This window comes from Vicia villosa, unplaced genomic scaffold, assembly GCF_029867415.1.
Source record: "Vicia villosa cultivar HV-30 ecotype Madison, WI unplaced genomic scaffold, Vvil1.0 ctg.001210F_1_1, whole genome shotgun sequence".
Taxonomy (NCBI): domain Eukaryota; kingdom Viridiplantae; phylum Streptophyta; class Magnoliopsida; order Fabales; family Fabaceae; genus Vicia; species Vicia villosa.
In genome coordinates, this window is record NW_026705536.1 from 194824 (window position 1) to 210301 (window position 15478).

Here is a 15478-nt window from a genome sequence, read left to right on the forward strand (position 1 = left end):
AAGCCTTAGTGTTTCGTTTTGATTTGTCTGCATAGCTTGAAAGAGATGGTCTTGGCGTTGAATTGCAGCATACATGGCATCGAGAGTAATAGGCGGAGGATTGTTTTGAGGAGGTTGGTTGAAATCAGCTTGTGCTTGGTTGAACTCTTGTTCCATTGCATCCACTGGTTCATTATGATGTTCAGGTTGGTTTTCTTGAGGATTTTCATTAACAAGCCTCCAACGCTGAATATAACGGATGTTGATTTGCTCTGGGCATGGCAGGATGACATTTGGAATTAGAACTTTGTTGACGACCAGAGTGTAGCGGCCATCATGACGGGGTGAAACCAAGTGAGAGTCACGACAGTAAGTGAGATCGAGGGATTGAGCAGGAATCATGAGATGGGAAAGTGAGCTGAGGTCATCAGCAAGACCTAAGGCACAGGCCAAGGTGGTAATAATGCCGCCAAGCAGTAAGGGGTTTGTAGCGGGGGCGTTGATGCAGCCTTGGATGTGTTGGAGCATAAATGGTGCGGCATTGAAACGGATATTATTTAGCGCACAGTATAAGAAAAATAATTCATTTTGGTTTACCTTGTGGTTGTTGGATCTTGCAAAAATAGTGTGACCCAAAACACGTTGAAAATAACGTATAGCGGGATTTTGAATATGAGAAGCATGAAGGGTCCTCCAACCGGTAGGAATTTCGCCAGTGAGATTAAACCAAAATTCAAAAGCTAGTTGTTGCCAAGGGCGACCATTGAGTTCTTGAAAAATTGTGCAGTGAGCATTTGGTGCATTGTTAAAATGCAAATACGTAGCAACTTCTTCTTGATCCAAATTAAAGTCACGGTTAAACATCCGAAATTGGATGCTACCGGTTAAGAGTGGTTGATCTAAAGGAGTGTCGTAGTGGAAAGAGCTTAAGAACTCTAAGACGAGCGGCTCATAAGTGGGTACGGGTTCGGTACATAGATGGTGTAGGCTAGATTTTGTGAGCAAACGGGTGACACCATCTATTAGACCCAGAGTTTCTAGACATTCGATGTTCACGAATTTTGTGGGGACAACCGAATGTTCATAGAAAGCGAGGTATTTGGTTCTTTGAGCATTGTCGTTTTCCTCTCGAAAGATAATGTGTTCAAGGTTGGGAGGAGGTCTCTCAGGACGTACACTTCGGATGATTGAACGTGGAGGCATCGTGTGTTTGGAAGGAGATAGTGTGGAGAAATAGAAGAATAGAAAAATGGTATGGAGGTTGTGGAGAAAAAGAGTGGTGGTGGTGAGTTTTTATAGTGAGGTTTGAGAATGGTGGAGTAAATATAGAATTGATGGAGATTTATGGTGGTGTTTGAATTTTGAATGGAATGGAGAAATGGGAAATGATGTAGAGTTAAAGAGGTGGTGATGGAGGATGAATGTGGTTTATAGTGTTTAAATGGAAGGAATTATGGGGAGAAGGAAGAATATTGAATGATGAATTTTGAAATTCAAAATTCAAAATTCTTAGAGGGAGAAGTGATGCCTCTGCATGGTCAACGAAGCAGAGCAGCTGCTGCCCTTGGGAGACGCGCGTTTCAGGCAGGCAGTCTGCTGGGGGACAGGATATGGAGACGTGCGTCTCCTGTCCGTAACATGCAGATGGGTGGTCCCACAGAGGTGGAGACGGCGTCTCCTAGCCTAGGGGAGTGGTTTTCACGCATGTACTGGTTTGGACAGGTTCTGACAGGTACAATAGAGTGTGATAAATAGTTCAGAACAGTGTCATATTTTAGTACTATAAACAGCAAAAATAATGGTAAACAAGCTGAATATATTATATGCGCTCAGGAATATATAGCAGTTAATAGCATCGCAGTATAACACAGTAGCAGTAAATGAATAAAAATAATGCATTTCAGATTAAAACTGGTACTGAGTGTTGATAGAAACAGAATGTAAAATTGCAGAAAATTAATTTCTAAACTAGGAATTGGAAATTGCTAAAACTAGAAATAAAATCTAATATCCTAAAAGTTAACATCTAGCCACGTCTGTTGTTGTGCACATTTGAATAAATGTGTTTGAAGACTTCGTCGAATTGAGCATTGACGGTGTCGATGAAATTGAAGAAATGCATTTGCAGAGTGTGTAACACGTTGCGCATATGTTAGACTTCGTATTGCAGTGCATCGATGGCTTGCCCATGCGTGTTCTGATTAGGAGCGGGCTCGATCCTCGGAGGAGCATTTCTTGGGGCCACTAATTTAGCGGATGCAACAGGTTTTTGTTGTTCAAACTCGACGTCAGATTGAATTTCTTGTGAACCAGTAGGAGTCTCAGGCTCATACTCAGGAATGGGTTCATCTTCAGGTAGAGGCTCATATACAGGCACATGATCATCTTCAGGCATAGGTTCGTATTTAGGTTCAAGATCATCTACGGGTATATGTCCATTTTCATAGTATCCAAGAGGAGTGTCAGGTTCAGAATCTTGTTCTGCTACATACATGTCATCATCTAAATGTTCATATGCTTGTGGTGTTTCTTGAGATGACTCTCTTTCAGGGATTTGATCATAGTAAAGCCAGTTAGCAGGGTTGTGCACACTCGTTCTTGGATTCGGTAAGGTGAACTGATCTAGTACTTTATTACCAATGAGTAAATCAAATTGATCAGGTCCAAGGTTACCAATGATACCTCGATTAAAGCAAAAGCGAATGTTCATAGAGTTGTAGGAACCAAAAGGTGTCAATCTAAGCAGTGGTTGTCTCAGACCTATAGCAATTGCAATCATAGTGACGAATCTGCCGATCAGAATAGGTGAAACTTCGTCTTGCGTGATGCGCTCGAAGTTTGCTAGCATAAATGCGATAGCATTGACAGGACGATTCTGAGTGGTGCAGAACATGATGAATAACTCTTCTCTAGAAACTTCAGTGACATTTTCGGGTTTACCGAAGATGTAGTGAGCGATAATCTTATGCAGGTATCTGAAGGCAGGGTAATGAATGTTCTCAGATTGAAACTCATGTTCTTCAGGGTTATCGTTACTAGTGATCTTACCCCAAAATCTTTCCAGCTCCCAGTAGGCAAGACTTTCTTCAGGGACTGTGGTGTATGCATCCGATCCATGAGGGATTTCTAACATTTCAGCAAAATCTCATATGCAAAACATATATTCTAATCCAAAGAGTCGAAAGAGGATAACTCCTTTCCTCAATCCTTGTCCACAGTTAGGCAGGTAAGTCAAAGAGCTCAAGAATTCCAGAGTGAGCTTTCGGTAGGTACTAAACTTGCGGAACAGGTGAGAACCGGTCCAACCGATTTGGTTCAGCAAGTGCATGACGCTTTCTGCGATACCTAACCTTTCCATAGTCGGGTGGTGAGGATAGCGAGTCAAATCCATTTGTCTCTCAGCTATCTTAGCATATCTCGCTTCTTGTCCTCTACCACGGAATACAACTTCCATATTGTCAACTTCTTGCATCTTGATGAGTGAGTAGTTAAGTAAGCTTATAAGTTGAAAAATATGAAAATTAAGTTAGAACTAGGCTAGTGTTGTTTAAAAGGAAACATAAAGAGAAAATTAAAATTAAAGGTGTAACAAATTATAATAATAATTATAATTATAAAAAGGAGAGATTTTAACGATTTAAAAATAGCGGTTATAATTATAGTAATTATTATAAGATATAGAAAAAAAACATAAAAACAAAAATAGGAAATTAAAGTAATTCAAAAATAGAATAGAATATTTTAAATAAAAACAAAAATAAAAACTTGTGGGTTGTCTCCCACCAAACGCTTTGTTTTATGTCGTAAGCTCGACGATTTAAATAAAGATCATTTTTCTGAATGAGCGGGCAGCTCGTTGAGTTTAAAAATTTGAATGTTTTCATCGTGTTCGAGATGATGGTAATACTTAAGACTTTGCCCATTCACGACAAAAGGTTTGACGGTTTCTCCTTTGATTTCTATCGCTCCGCTCGGAAAAATGTTAGTAATTTCGAAAGGACCAGACCATCTAGATCGTAACTTTCCAGGAAATAATTTCAGTCTAGAATTAAATAATAGTACTTTATCGCCTATGCTAAAATTTTTCCTAGATATACGCTTGTCGTGCCATTTTTTTGTTCTTTCTTTATAGATTTTGGCGTTTTCGTAAGCGTCTTGTCTAAGTTCGTCTAATTCGTTTATATCTAGAAGTCGTTTTTCACCAGCAGTAGTGTAATTTAAATTTAAATTCTTGATGGCCCATTAGGCTTTATGTTCTAATTCTACGGGAAGGTGGCATGATTTTCCATAAACGAGTTTGAATGGGGTGGTTCCAATTGGAGTTTTGAAAGCTGTTCTATAAGCCCATAAAGCTTCATTTAACTTGGATGACCAATCCTTTCTAGATATAGCAACAATTTTCTCCAATATTTGCTTTATTTCTCGGTTAGACGCTTCTACTTGTCCGCTTGTTTGTGGATGGTATGGTGTAGCTATTCGATGATTTACTCCATATTTTCGAAAGAGTTTTTCAAGGATTCTTGAAATGAAATGAGATCCACCATCGCTAATTACCAATCTTGGTACACCAAACCTAGGAAAGATAACGCTTTTGAAGAGTTTGATCACTACTCGTGTGTCGTTTGTAGGAGAAGCGATAGCTTCTATCCACTTTGAAACGTAATCGACAGCTACGAGTATATATTTATTTCCGAATGATGATGGAAACGGACCCATAAAGTCTATTCCCCAGACGTCAAATATTTCTACTTCTAGGATGCCTTTTTGAGGCATTTCGTCACGTCTCAAGATATTTCCGGTTTGTTGGCATCTATCACAATTTAATACGGCAAAGTAAACACCTTTCCATAGGTTGGGCCAAAAGAGTCCAGATTGGAGGATTTTGGCGCAGGTTCTAGATGTGTTATGGTGTCCTCCACATGGTGCTGAATGACAATGTGTTATTATACTTCCTATTTCTTCCTCGGGTACACAACGTCTAAAGATTCCATCGGGGCCTCTTTTGAAAAGGAGGGGGTCGTCCCAATAGTAATGTTTGAGGTCATGGAAGAATTTCTTCTTCTGTTGGTAGCTTAGATCAGGGGGAAGTACACCAGCAGCAAGGTAATTTACGAAGTCCGCATACCAAGGTGTGGCAGAGCGGGCTAAAGCTACTTCTACGAAGTTGTTGGACTCAATGGTTGGATGGTATGGTTCTATTTCGTTAGCTTCCAACTGAGCGATGAGTCTTTCATAAGGGAAATCATCATCGATTGGTACTTGTTCGGGTTTCAGATTTTTGAGTCGAGAGAGGTGATCTGCTACGACATTTTCGGTTCCCTTTTTATCTTTAATTTCTAAGTCGAATTCTTGTAATAAAAGGATCCATCTTAACAATCTAGGCTTGGCGTCTTTCTTAGTTAAAAGGTACCTAATAGCGGCGTGGTCAGTGTATATGATTATTTTGGCTCCTACCAAGTAGGAACGGAATTTGTCTAATGCGAATACGACAGCTAATAGTTCCTTTTCTGTCGTGGCGTAGTTCATTTGAGCTTCGTCTAGGGTTCTACTCGCATAGTATATGACATGTAGTTTCTTATCTTTTCTTTGCCCTAGAACAGCTCCTACAGCATAGTCACTTGCGTCGCACATTATTTCGAAAGGTTCACTCCAGTCGGGAGGTTGCATAATCGGCGCGGAGATTAATGCTTGTTTAAGTGTTCGGAATGCTTCAGTGCATTTGTCGTCAAAGATGAATTCGGCATCTTTCATCAGTAATTCAGTTAAGGGCTTGGTTATTTTAGAGAAATCCTTAATAAAACGTCGGTAAAAACCAGCGTGTCCTAGAAAACTTTTTATTTCTCTAACTGTTTTGGGAGGTTAAAGGTTTTCGATGATTTCGATTTTTGCTTTATCTACTTCGATTCCTCTATCGGATACGATGTGTCCAAGTACGATTCCTTGTCGAACCATGAAATGGCATTTTTCCCAATTAAGTACTAGGTTAACGCTTACACATCGTTTGAGTACCAATTCAAGGTTTTCTAAGCATGTTTCAAAACTTCCTCCACAGACAGAGAAGTCGTCCATAAAGACCTCCATTATTCCATCCAGGAAATCGGCAAATATTGCCATCATGCATCTCTGGAAGGTTGCGGGTGCATTGCAAAGTCCGAAAGGCATTCGTCTATAAGCGAACGTACCATAAGGACATGTAAACATGGTCTTTTCTTGGTCGTCAGGATGAATAGGAATTTGGAAGAATCCGGAGTATCCATCCAGATAACAGAAATGTGAGTGTTTAGCTAGGCGTTCGAGCATTTGATCTATGAATGGTAAAGGGAAGTGATCCTTACGAGTGGCTTTGTTTAACTTCCTATAGTCAATGCACATTCTCCATCCAGTTTGGGTACGTTGTGCTACAGATTCGCCTTTTGCGTTAGTGATTACAGTAACTCCTCCTTTCTTCGGTACGACATGAACAGGACTAACCCATTTACTATCAGATATTGGATATATGATTCTGGCTTCTAACAGTTTTTGGATTTCCTTTTTAACCACATCGCTCATAATGGGGTTTATTCGTCTTTGATGCTCCCTAGAGGTTTTGCAATCTTCTTCGAGCATAATGCGGTGCATACAGAGGGAAGGACTTATTCCTTTCAGATCTAATATGTTATATCCTAGAGCAGTCGGGTATTTTCTTAGGACAGTGAGTAGTTTTTCAGTCTCGGTATGTCCTAAATCAGCGTTAACTATGACTGGTCGGTTAAGTTCTTCGTCTAGGAATTCGTACCTAAGGTCGGTAGGTAGTGTTTTAAGTTCTATAGCAGGTTTCTTAGGTCCAGGTATAGGATCAGGAGTTAATGCTAAACATTCACTCAGGTGGTTATCTTGATATTCCCCACGCCAGTTGTCATCTTCAAAAATAGGCGGTATAGGAATTCTTAGGATCTCGGTTTCCTTATGTGGTTCGGATTTTATTTCATTCACACACTCGTCGATTATGTCGGCAGAGCAGCATGTGTCAATTATAGAAGGTGCTTTTAGGAATTGAGAAAGAATGAATTCAATTTTCTCTTCTCCTACTTCGAAGGTAAGCTTTCCTCATTTGACGTCTATAATTGCACCAGCGGTTGCCAAGAATGGTCTTCCTAATATGATCGGGATGTTAGAATCTTCTTGGATATCCATTATAATGAAATCAGTTGGGATGTAGAATTGACCTACACGCACATGGATATTTTCTAACATTCCTACAGGGTATTTAACTGAACGGTCAGCTAGTTGAAGAGACATTCTCGTTGCCTTAAGCTCACCCAGATTTAGTTTCTTATAGGTTGAAAGAGGCATCAAACTAACACTAGCTCCTAATTCGCATAAGGCTTTTTCTATAATAGTCTTTCCTATTATGCAGGGTATGGAAAAGCTACCAGGATCTTTTAGTTTGGGAGGCATGTTATTTTGGATGATAGCGCTACATTCAGTGGTAAGTGTTACAGTTTCGTTATCCTCGAGTTTCTTTTTGTTTGATAGAATTTCTTTTAAGAATTTAGCATACGAAGGCATCTGAGTTATAGCTTATGTGAAAGGTATGGTTATGTTTAATTGTTTCAGAAGTTCTACAAATTTTTTAAATTGCGCTTCGGTTTTGGATTTAGCTAATCTCTGAGGGTAAGGAATTGGTGGCTTATAAGGTGGTGGTGGAACGTAAGGCTTTTCTTTTTCAGGTTCCACTTCGGTGTTGTTCTCATTGGGCTTAGCAGTCTGGTCATCAGTTGATGTCTTTTTGGTTTCCCTTGGCTCTTGTTGTGACATGGGTGCGTTTTGAGTTCTAGGATCAATAGGTCCATCGTAGTTCGTTCCACTTCGTAGTGTTATCGCGTTCGCATGTCCTTTAGGATTAGGTTGTGGTTGAGCAAGAAACGTGCCAGCAGGGGCAGCAGTAGGTGCATGTTGTTGAGCTACTTGTGAGATTTGTGTTTCCAACATTTTGTTATGTGTAGCTAAAGCATCTACTTTGTTCGATAATTGTTTTAGTTGCTCACTATTGTGGATGTTTTGATTTAGGAAGTCTTTATTGGTTTGTTGTTGGGAAGCTATAAAGTTTTCCATCATGATTTCTAGAATCGACTTCCTAGGGGCGTTTTGAGCAGCTACAGGCGCTTTTTGGTAGCCAGGTGGGACAGCAGGTGCTTGTCCAGGCGCGTACAACGCATTGTTGTTCTTATACGAAAAGTTTTGGTGATTCTTCCATCCAGGGTTGTACGTGTTAGAATAAGGGTTTCCTTGAGCGTAGTTTACTTGATCAGATGGGATACCACTCAAGAGTTGACATTCGGCAACTGCGTGTCCAGTTAATCCACAAATTTCGCAGTTAGGTGCTACAGCAGCCGCGGTGGCTGAAGGAGTGATGGTTAAGTTTTCGATCTTTTGAGTTAAAGCGTCTACTTTAGCGTTAACGCGGTCTATACCACTTACACCGTACATTCCTCCTTAGGTTTGGGTTTTCTCTAGAGCGGCTCGTTCTCCACCCCATTGATAATGGTTTTGTGCCATGTTCTCTATTAGGTTGTATGCTTCATCATGGGGTTTGTCCATTAATGCTCCACCAGCAGCGGCATCTATAGTCATTTTAGTGTTATAAAGTAGACCACCATAGAAAGTATGGATGATCAGCCATGGTTCGAGTCCATGATGAGGGCATAGTCTAAGCATGTCCTTGTATCGTTCCCAAGCTTCGAAGAGTGATTCGTTATCTTTTTGGGTAAATCCGTTGATTTGACCTCTTAGCATAGCGGTTTTGCTAGGCGGAAAATATCTAGCTAAGAATACTCTCTTCAATTCATCCCACGTAGTTATGGAATTAGAGGGCAGGGATTGAAGCCACGCTCTAGCTCTGTCTCTCAAGGAGAAAGGGAAGAGACGTAATCGAATAGCTTCAGAACTAACGTTGTTAGCTTTGACAGTGTCTACATATTGCACGAACACGGATAAATGGAGGTTGGGATCGTCTGCAGGGCTTCCAGAGAATTGGTTCTGTTGAACAGCTTGTACCAATGAAGGTTTCAGTTCAAAATTATTCGCCTCAATCGCAGGTGGTGCGATACTTGAGTGCGGTTCAGCGCGTGATGGAGCGGCATAGTTTCTAAGAGGACGAATAGCAGCCATCTCTAACTTCGGGGTAATTTGATTGATTTGATCAGTAAAGATCAATTCCTGATTAATCGGAATTGGTGCTACATCGGGAAGATTACGAGCTCGACGTTTGACGTTAATAAAACGTTCGATCTCGTTAATTCGTTGTATTAAATCTCCTCCTTGTGAACGAGTATTTCGAATACAATCGTTCAAAAAGAAAGGAAAGAATTGCCCTAGTCTCTACGGTGTAACAGTGAGTTACGATATCGACTTAAATAGTCCCCGGCAATGGCGCCAAAAACTTGATCGTCACTTTACGTGTCTATTATTCTGATGACTGCAAGTGCACAGTCGTGTCGTGTAGTTTTAAAAGATATTGAATCCACAAGGACTATGAATCGATCTACCGTTATCTAAGGTTACTATGTAAAGCTAAGGCTACTAGTATTTTGATTGTTTCTAAGGGGAAGTGATTGTGAATTCTAAGAAATATAATAATAGGCGAATATCAGTGTGTATTTCGTTTTACTTTAGGCGATCTGAAGGTCCATTGGCCAATGTATTAATTCGATTATAAATCTTTATTAATTCAATTGATTAAAAGTCCTCCTCTCAAACTCTCGCTCTGTTGATTTAGACAACTGTCCTAACTCGTAATGTACGCTTTCTCCATCCCATTAGATTTAGAAAAGCTTTTTGGAAACAACGTAATTAATAAAATGCTTGTTTTATGAAGTTGTTATCTATTTAAATCTCCTAATCTCAAACTTTCGCTCTGTTGACTCGGAACATGCTAATATCCCTAACGTACGCTTTCGCCATCCCGCTCGGGTGTAAAAACATTTTTTGAAAATAAATAAGTTATAATTAGTTTTAATACGCTTTCGCCATCCTTAAAACTAATGTCCTATGTCTACTATCCAGTTAAAGATCTCAAACTTTCGCTCTATTGATTTTAACCTTTGACCGTCTTAACCCCTCAAACTTTCGCTCTATTGGTTTTAAGACTTACTAATTAAATTAGACATATAAACCAAAAACAAGTGATATTTAATAAAACATAATTAAGCCAATTTATTTCGGATCCCACGGTTAACTTACTTTACATACCGATATCTTAGTTAATTAGCCAGACATATTAATACGGTTAAACATGCATAAATTAATTTGATTTATAATAAAAGGCATGTTAAATGGCATATAATATATCATGCAATAATAATATAAATAAAGGCGGTAAATAATAAACCTGAAATAAAATAAATCTGAATTGAATTGAATCTTGAAGTACTCGAACTTCCACCACAGGTTGGCTGGATCGTTCTTCGGAAATTATCGGGAAGAAATTTAAAACAAGGAATATAAAAGATAAATCTAACGTAAGGCTAGATTTATAAAAGGTTCACAACAATCTCCGGTGTGGAAATTGTTGTGAGAAAATTAAAGCAGTTGAATTGAAAGCAGGAAAGTAAATGATGGTCGCAGAATAATTTCGGCAGCACTTCGTTAGCAGAAAATCGGACACTTTGAACTAAAGTAGCAGCCTCTATTTATAGGTGAGAGACTGCAGTTGGAACGCGTGAAAAGAGGAGTTTCTCTTGACTGGGGCTGGGAGACGTGCGTCTCCACTTTTTTTGGGAGACCCTTTGAACGACTTGAGACGTGCGTCTCAAGTGGAGAAGATCCAGGAGCAGTTGGAGACGGGCGTCTCCTCTTGGTGACGTGGCAGAGAGACGTTGGAGACGTGCGTCTCCACGTGCTGGAATGATTTGGGCCATGCACAATTGGCTTCTTCGTGGGCTGGACTTGTAGTATGCACATTTGGGCCTTCTTTGCACCCCTTTCTTGCTTCAGCACCCCTTTTCCATCTTTTAGGCACAAATAGCAGTGATTTTAGCTCCATTTCTTTCCTTTTCACAAATAGTCTCAATAAGAGCGTAAAACCTGAAACAAAGCAAATACTCGCATAATATCATAATAAAAGAATATAATTAACGGAAAATGCTATAAATATTTATGGATTTCAGGCTAAATATATGATATAAAATCGTGTTATCAAACTTCAACATCCCTTCTTCAGAATCATCACTTTCTTCTGATTCATTCTTTCGCAACCATCGCCCTTTTAAACCTACCCCCCAGAATCCTTCATCTCCACCTGTTGTCGTAGTCTTAGACTCTGACAATGAAGTTGAATCCTCCCTTAAACCATCCTCTTCAAACACCTCTTTATTGTTTGATAGAGTTTTTGAACCATATTCCCTTTCCAACCAAGAATTTCCAATAACCCGTCTCAGAACTAACCCTCCTAAACCTTCTATTGATATTCGTTTTGAAATATTAAAGTACAAGGTCAGAACAGGGTTAGAGTATCTGAAGGTTGCCCATGACACCAAGCTGGATCATGTGGCTGCTGGAAAGCTTTGGAAAGCTTTTTCTGAAGATGTGCAAGCAGAGTTTCTGGACCTCCAGAAGGACTGTCTTGCTGCTGCTCCTAGTCTTGTTGGACTGGCTCTAGAGTATGGCAGTGTCAGGTACTATTATCCTATTTCTAACTGGAAGCCTCTGGAAGAAGCTCCCTTTGTTGATGAAATGGAAATGGATAATCCTTTGCCTCTGGTTGTCTGGACTTCTTATCCGTTTTCAGTTCTGACTGGAGACTTTAAGACTCTGTGTGACTGGTTCCGGGAGAACCTTCTTGAAGAGAATCCTGATATGGTGTATCCTGTTATTGAGTATCATGCTGAAGAGCAACCTACTGAAGATATTACTACTGAAGAGGAACCTATTGCTGATAATCAAATGATTCCAGCTTCTGCTGTTCCTGCTTCTTCTGTTGGCCATTCAACATCTGTTCTGATGGAAACTCTGAAGGAACTCCAACAGAATCAAGCTTCAGTGTTCAATCGTATGGACAAGCAGGATGAAACCAATATTGAATTCAGAACTTGGATGCAGAGAACTGAAGAATCTTCCAAGAAGCAAGCAAAAGACACCGCTGAGTTAAAGAACCTTCTGGCAGTCTTAGCCTCTAAGCTTAACCAGTCTTAGTCTGAGTCTTGTGTCTTAGTTGTTTTCTTGTTTCTTGCATATGTTTTTTTTTGCATCTGCTTTGTACTCTTCCTTCTGATTATCAATGATTTTTTTTCTTTCTTCACTATGTGTGTCTTTCATCTGAATCTTTTATGCTTTTTGATGTTATGACAAAAAGGGGGAGAAACGTGCTATTTGAATTGATTTATAATATCAGTTGTTGGGCTTAAGTCTCAACATTCCTAACAAAAATTGTAAGTTTTATGTCTCTGATAGTTTAGCAGGAATGTGATTCTTTGAACAAGCTCAAAAAGGGGAGAAAAGCATTTGAAGAAAATCTCTTAAAGAGTTGAAGCAAACAAGCTTAATGTTCTGATACAAGAAGTTTCAAGATAAAAAGCAAGCTATGTTCTGATACAAGAAGTTTCAAGCTCTGATACAACCAAGTCTTTTTGATGCTCTGATAAAGCCAAGTGCTCTCAAAGAGAAATTCAAAGCTCTGAAGCTGTCCAATGGAAGCTCTGAAGTAAAGCTCTGAATCATCTGAAGTTTAAAGTTCAATGTGAAAGTCTCATCTGAAATGGAAAATACTCAGGGACGTCTTTTATTTATAAATTCTTCTAGTATTAATTTCAGGGGGAGATTGTTAATCTCAGGGGAAGACATATTCACACACTCTGATTAATATGTTTTTATGATATATCTGTGTATTGTCTTTTTCATCTGATATTCTGGATACAAATTCATATAAATTCTGTATGTTTTGTCATCATCAAAAAGGGGGAGATTGTTAGAACAAGAAATGTTCTGATCAATATTCTTAGTTTTGATGATAACATTATATATGAATTTTGTATAAGACAATGTGGTACTCTAATTATTCACGTTTTCCATTTAAGGAAAAGTCTAAAAGAGTATGCACAAAATCAGCGTTCAAAAGCTCTGACACAAAAGATCTGGATGGATTCATCAGAACATGGTCTGGCAGACATCAGAAGATGGTCTTGAAGGAATCAGAACATGATCTGGAAAGCATCAAAAGATGGCAGTCAGAAGCAAGGCTCTGAAGATATGATGGTATCACGCTCCAAAGCACTTCTATAGTCTGTTGACTGAAGTTGCATCTGTACCAAAAGCTGAAGACTCTGATATTCAAACGTTATTCTAATAATCTGAGTCCATAAGAAAGTACAAGATGAAAAGATTACAACGTCAAATCTGTCTGACTGACAAAAGGAATGTTAGAAGCTACAAAAGGCAAAGTCAGCAAAAGCAGTTGAAGCATGGCTCGAGGTAGTTGACAAAAGAGTGAAACATTAAATGGAGCACTATATTATTCACGCAAAGCATTAAATGCTCCCAACGGTCACATTTTTCTCAATTCCTATATATAGAAGTTCTGATTCTGAAGCAGCAAGAACTATCTAACGCTAAGTACCAAAACAATACCAAAAAGCTATCACACAAAAACAATGAAGAACTTTATCTTCAACCTCACAACATTGTAATATTTTTAGTGAGTGTTAGAACTTAAACTTAAGAGAAAAAACACTTGGTGATTACAACTTATTAAGAAGCAATTTAATCTCTTGTAATATTTATTTTACATTGATTATAAAAGGAAGTTTTTAGAGTGGTCAAGTTATGATCTGTATACTCTAGAAGACTTAGAAGTTGTCTAAGTGGAGAACCATTGTAATCAAGTTTAATTAGTGGATTAAATCCTCAGTTGAGGTAAATCACCTTGTCAGGGGTGAATTGGAGTAGTTTAGTTAACAACGAACCAGGATAAAAATAACTGTGTGATTTATTTTTATCTACCATTTTTAGAAACAACCCTTATTCAATCCCCCCTTTCTAAGTGTTTTTCAATCCTTCACGGCCTAAAGTGGACTTCTTCTTTAAAGAAGTTTTCGAAATGCTTGAAAGTGAACTCTTTGATTTCGTCAACCCCTTCCATTCTTCCCGCCGATGTGTCATTGGAGCAAATAGAATTCCTTCTTCTTCTTTCTTTTAGAGAATTGTGAAAGTAGCGAGTGTTGTCATCGCCTTTGGAAAGCCAAAGTTGTCCCGACTTTAATCTTAGAAGACCTTCTCTCTTGTTAATGTTATCCCAAAAATCCTCCACCACTTTTATTCTTTCCAAGACCACTTCTTCCGGAATGTTACTTGCAAAATGAGCAAACACATTATCTAAAGAGTGCATCTCTTTTCCATCTTTGTCAATTTTGAGATCTATCCATCCATAGACCGTTTTGTTCCACCAAGAGATCTGGTTTTTGAGAATTTTCAACTTTTCAACCAAGCAATAGTCACCTCTCCCTTTGAATTCAATCTTTTTCCACTCCTCCTTCATAAAATTATCAAATTCTTCATGCTTGAACCACATATTGTTGAACTTAAAGGGTTTAGGGCCCCAATCCTTTCTATTGTCTTTCAACCAAATTGGAGCATGGTCGAACACATCCGTCTCACCAATATGTTGACCATCCACCTTCCAATCTTCAAAAAAACTTTCTGATAGAAGAAATCTATCTAGCCTACTCATAGCCTTGCCATTACTTTTTATCCAAGTAAACTTGCCTCCTATAGTAGGTAGATCCACCAACTCCATTTCCTCTATGAACTCATTGAAAATCATTATCTCCCTCCTATAGATTCGAGTTGATGTCCCAATTATTTCTTCAAAAGAGGAGATAGAATTGAAATTTCCTCCATTACACCAAGATCCTTTAAAGTTGTTATTTTTGAACTCACGTATCCTATCCCAAGTTCTTTTTCGCGTGACTAAGTCACAAGAAGCGTAGAAATTCACAAAGTAAATAAGTTTGCCTTCCTTCTCCATACAAAGACCCAAGAAACCCTCACCTCTAAAACTGAAGTTTAGAGTGAAGAAGTCCTTTTTCCACATCGTAAGAATGCCTCCCGACGCCCCGTTGGCATCCACATGCGACCACTCAACTTGAACATCTCCCCACATATCCTTGTCTACATTTAAATTTATGCCACTTAACTTTGTTTCTTGAATAAAGCAAATATCAACATCCGCTTTTTGAATGTGGTAATAGACTCTCTTCCTCTTGGCCCGGTGATCGGTAAAATAGCAAGTGTACTATTTCGTCTTTTGTAATAATAAGGGCAATGCCCCGAATATCGAATCTCAAGGACTGCTTGACGACTAAGAGTTTTATCAATATTTCAATTAAACAAAAGATAAATTGGGTTTTGATTTGTTTTGAATAAAACGCAATTACAGTAAATAATTAAAGTACAGATGAATTAGACAGATATGAGTAGGATGCTATAGATGGTGAGTGATTTGATCATGCAACGAATAGAACTATAT

General features: G+C 38.8%; 1 protein-coding gene and 1 non-coding gene across 2 annotated transcripts; one reads left to right on the top strand and one right to left on the bottom strand.

Annotated features, from left to right (window-relative positions):
- The first annotated feature begins 8647 nt into the window (after positions 1-8647).
- On the top strand, positions 8648-8754 carry LOC131634038 (small nucleolar RNA R71). Its single transcript, XR_009293462.1, has one exon. It is a non-coding gene; the product is annotated as a small nucleolar RNA R71 (small nucleolar RNA).
- A 5254-nt stretch (positions 8755-14008) lies between these two features.
- Positions 14009-15112, bottom strand: LOC131634030 (uncharacterized). Its single transcript, XM_058904714.1, has one exon. The coding sequence runs from the start codon at positions 15110-15112 to the stop codon at positions 14009-14011; it is 1104 nt and encodes a 367-aa protein (XP_058760697.1).
- Between the last annotated feature and the right edge of the window lie 366 nt (positions 15113-15478).

Coding starts and splice junctions, on each gene's coding strand:
- LOC131634030 (XM_058904714.1), bottom strand. CDS start 15,112: ATGTGGGGAGATGTTCAAGTTGAGTGGTCGCATGTGGATGCCAACGGG.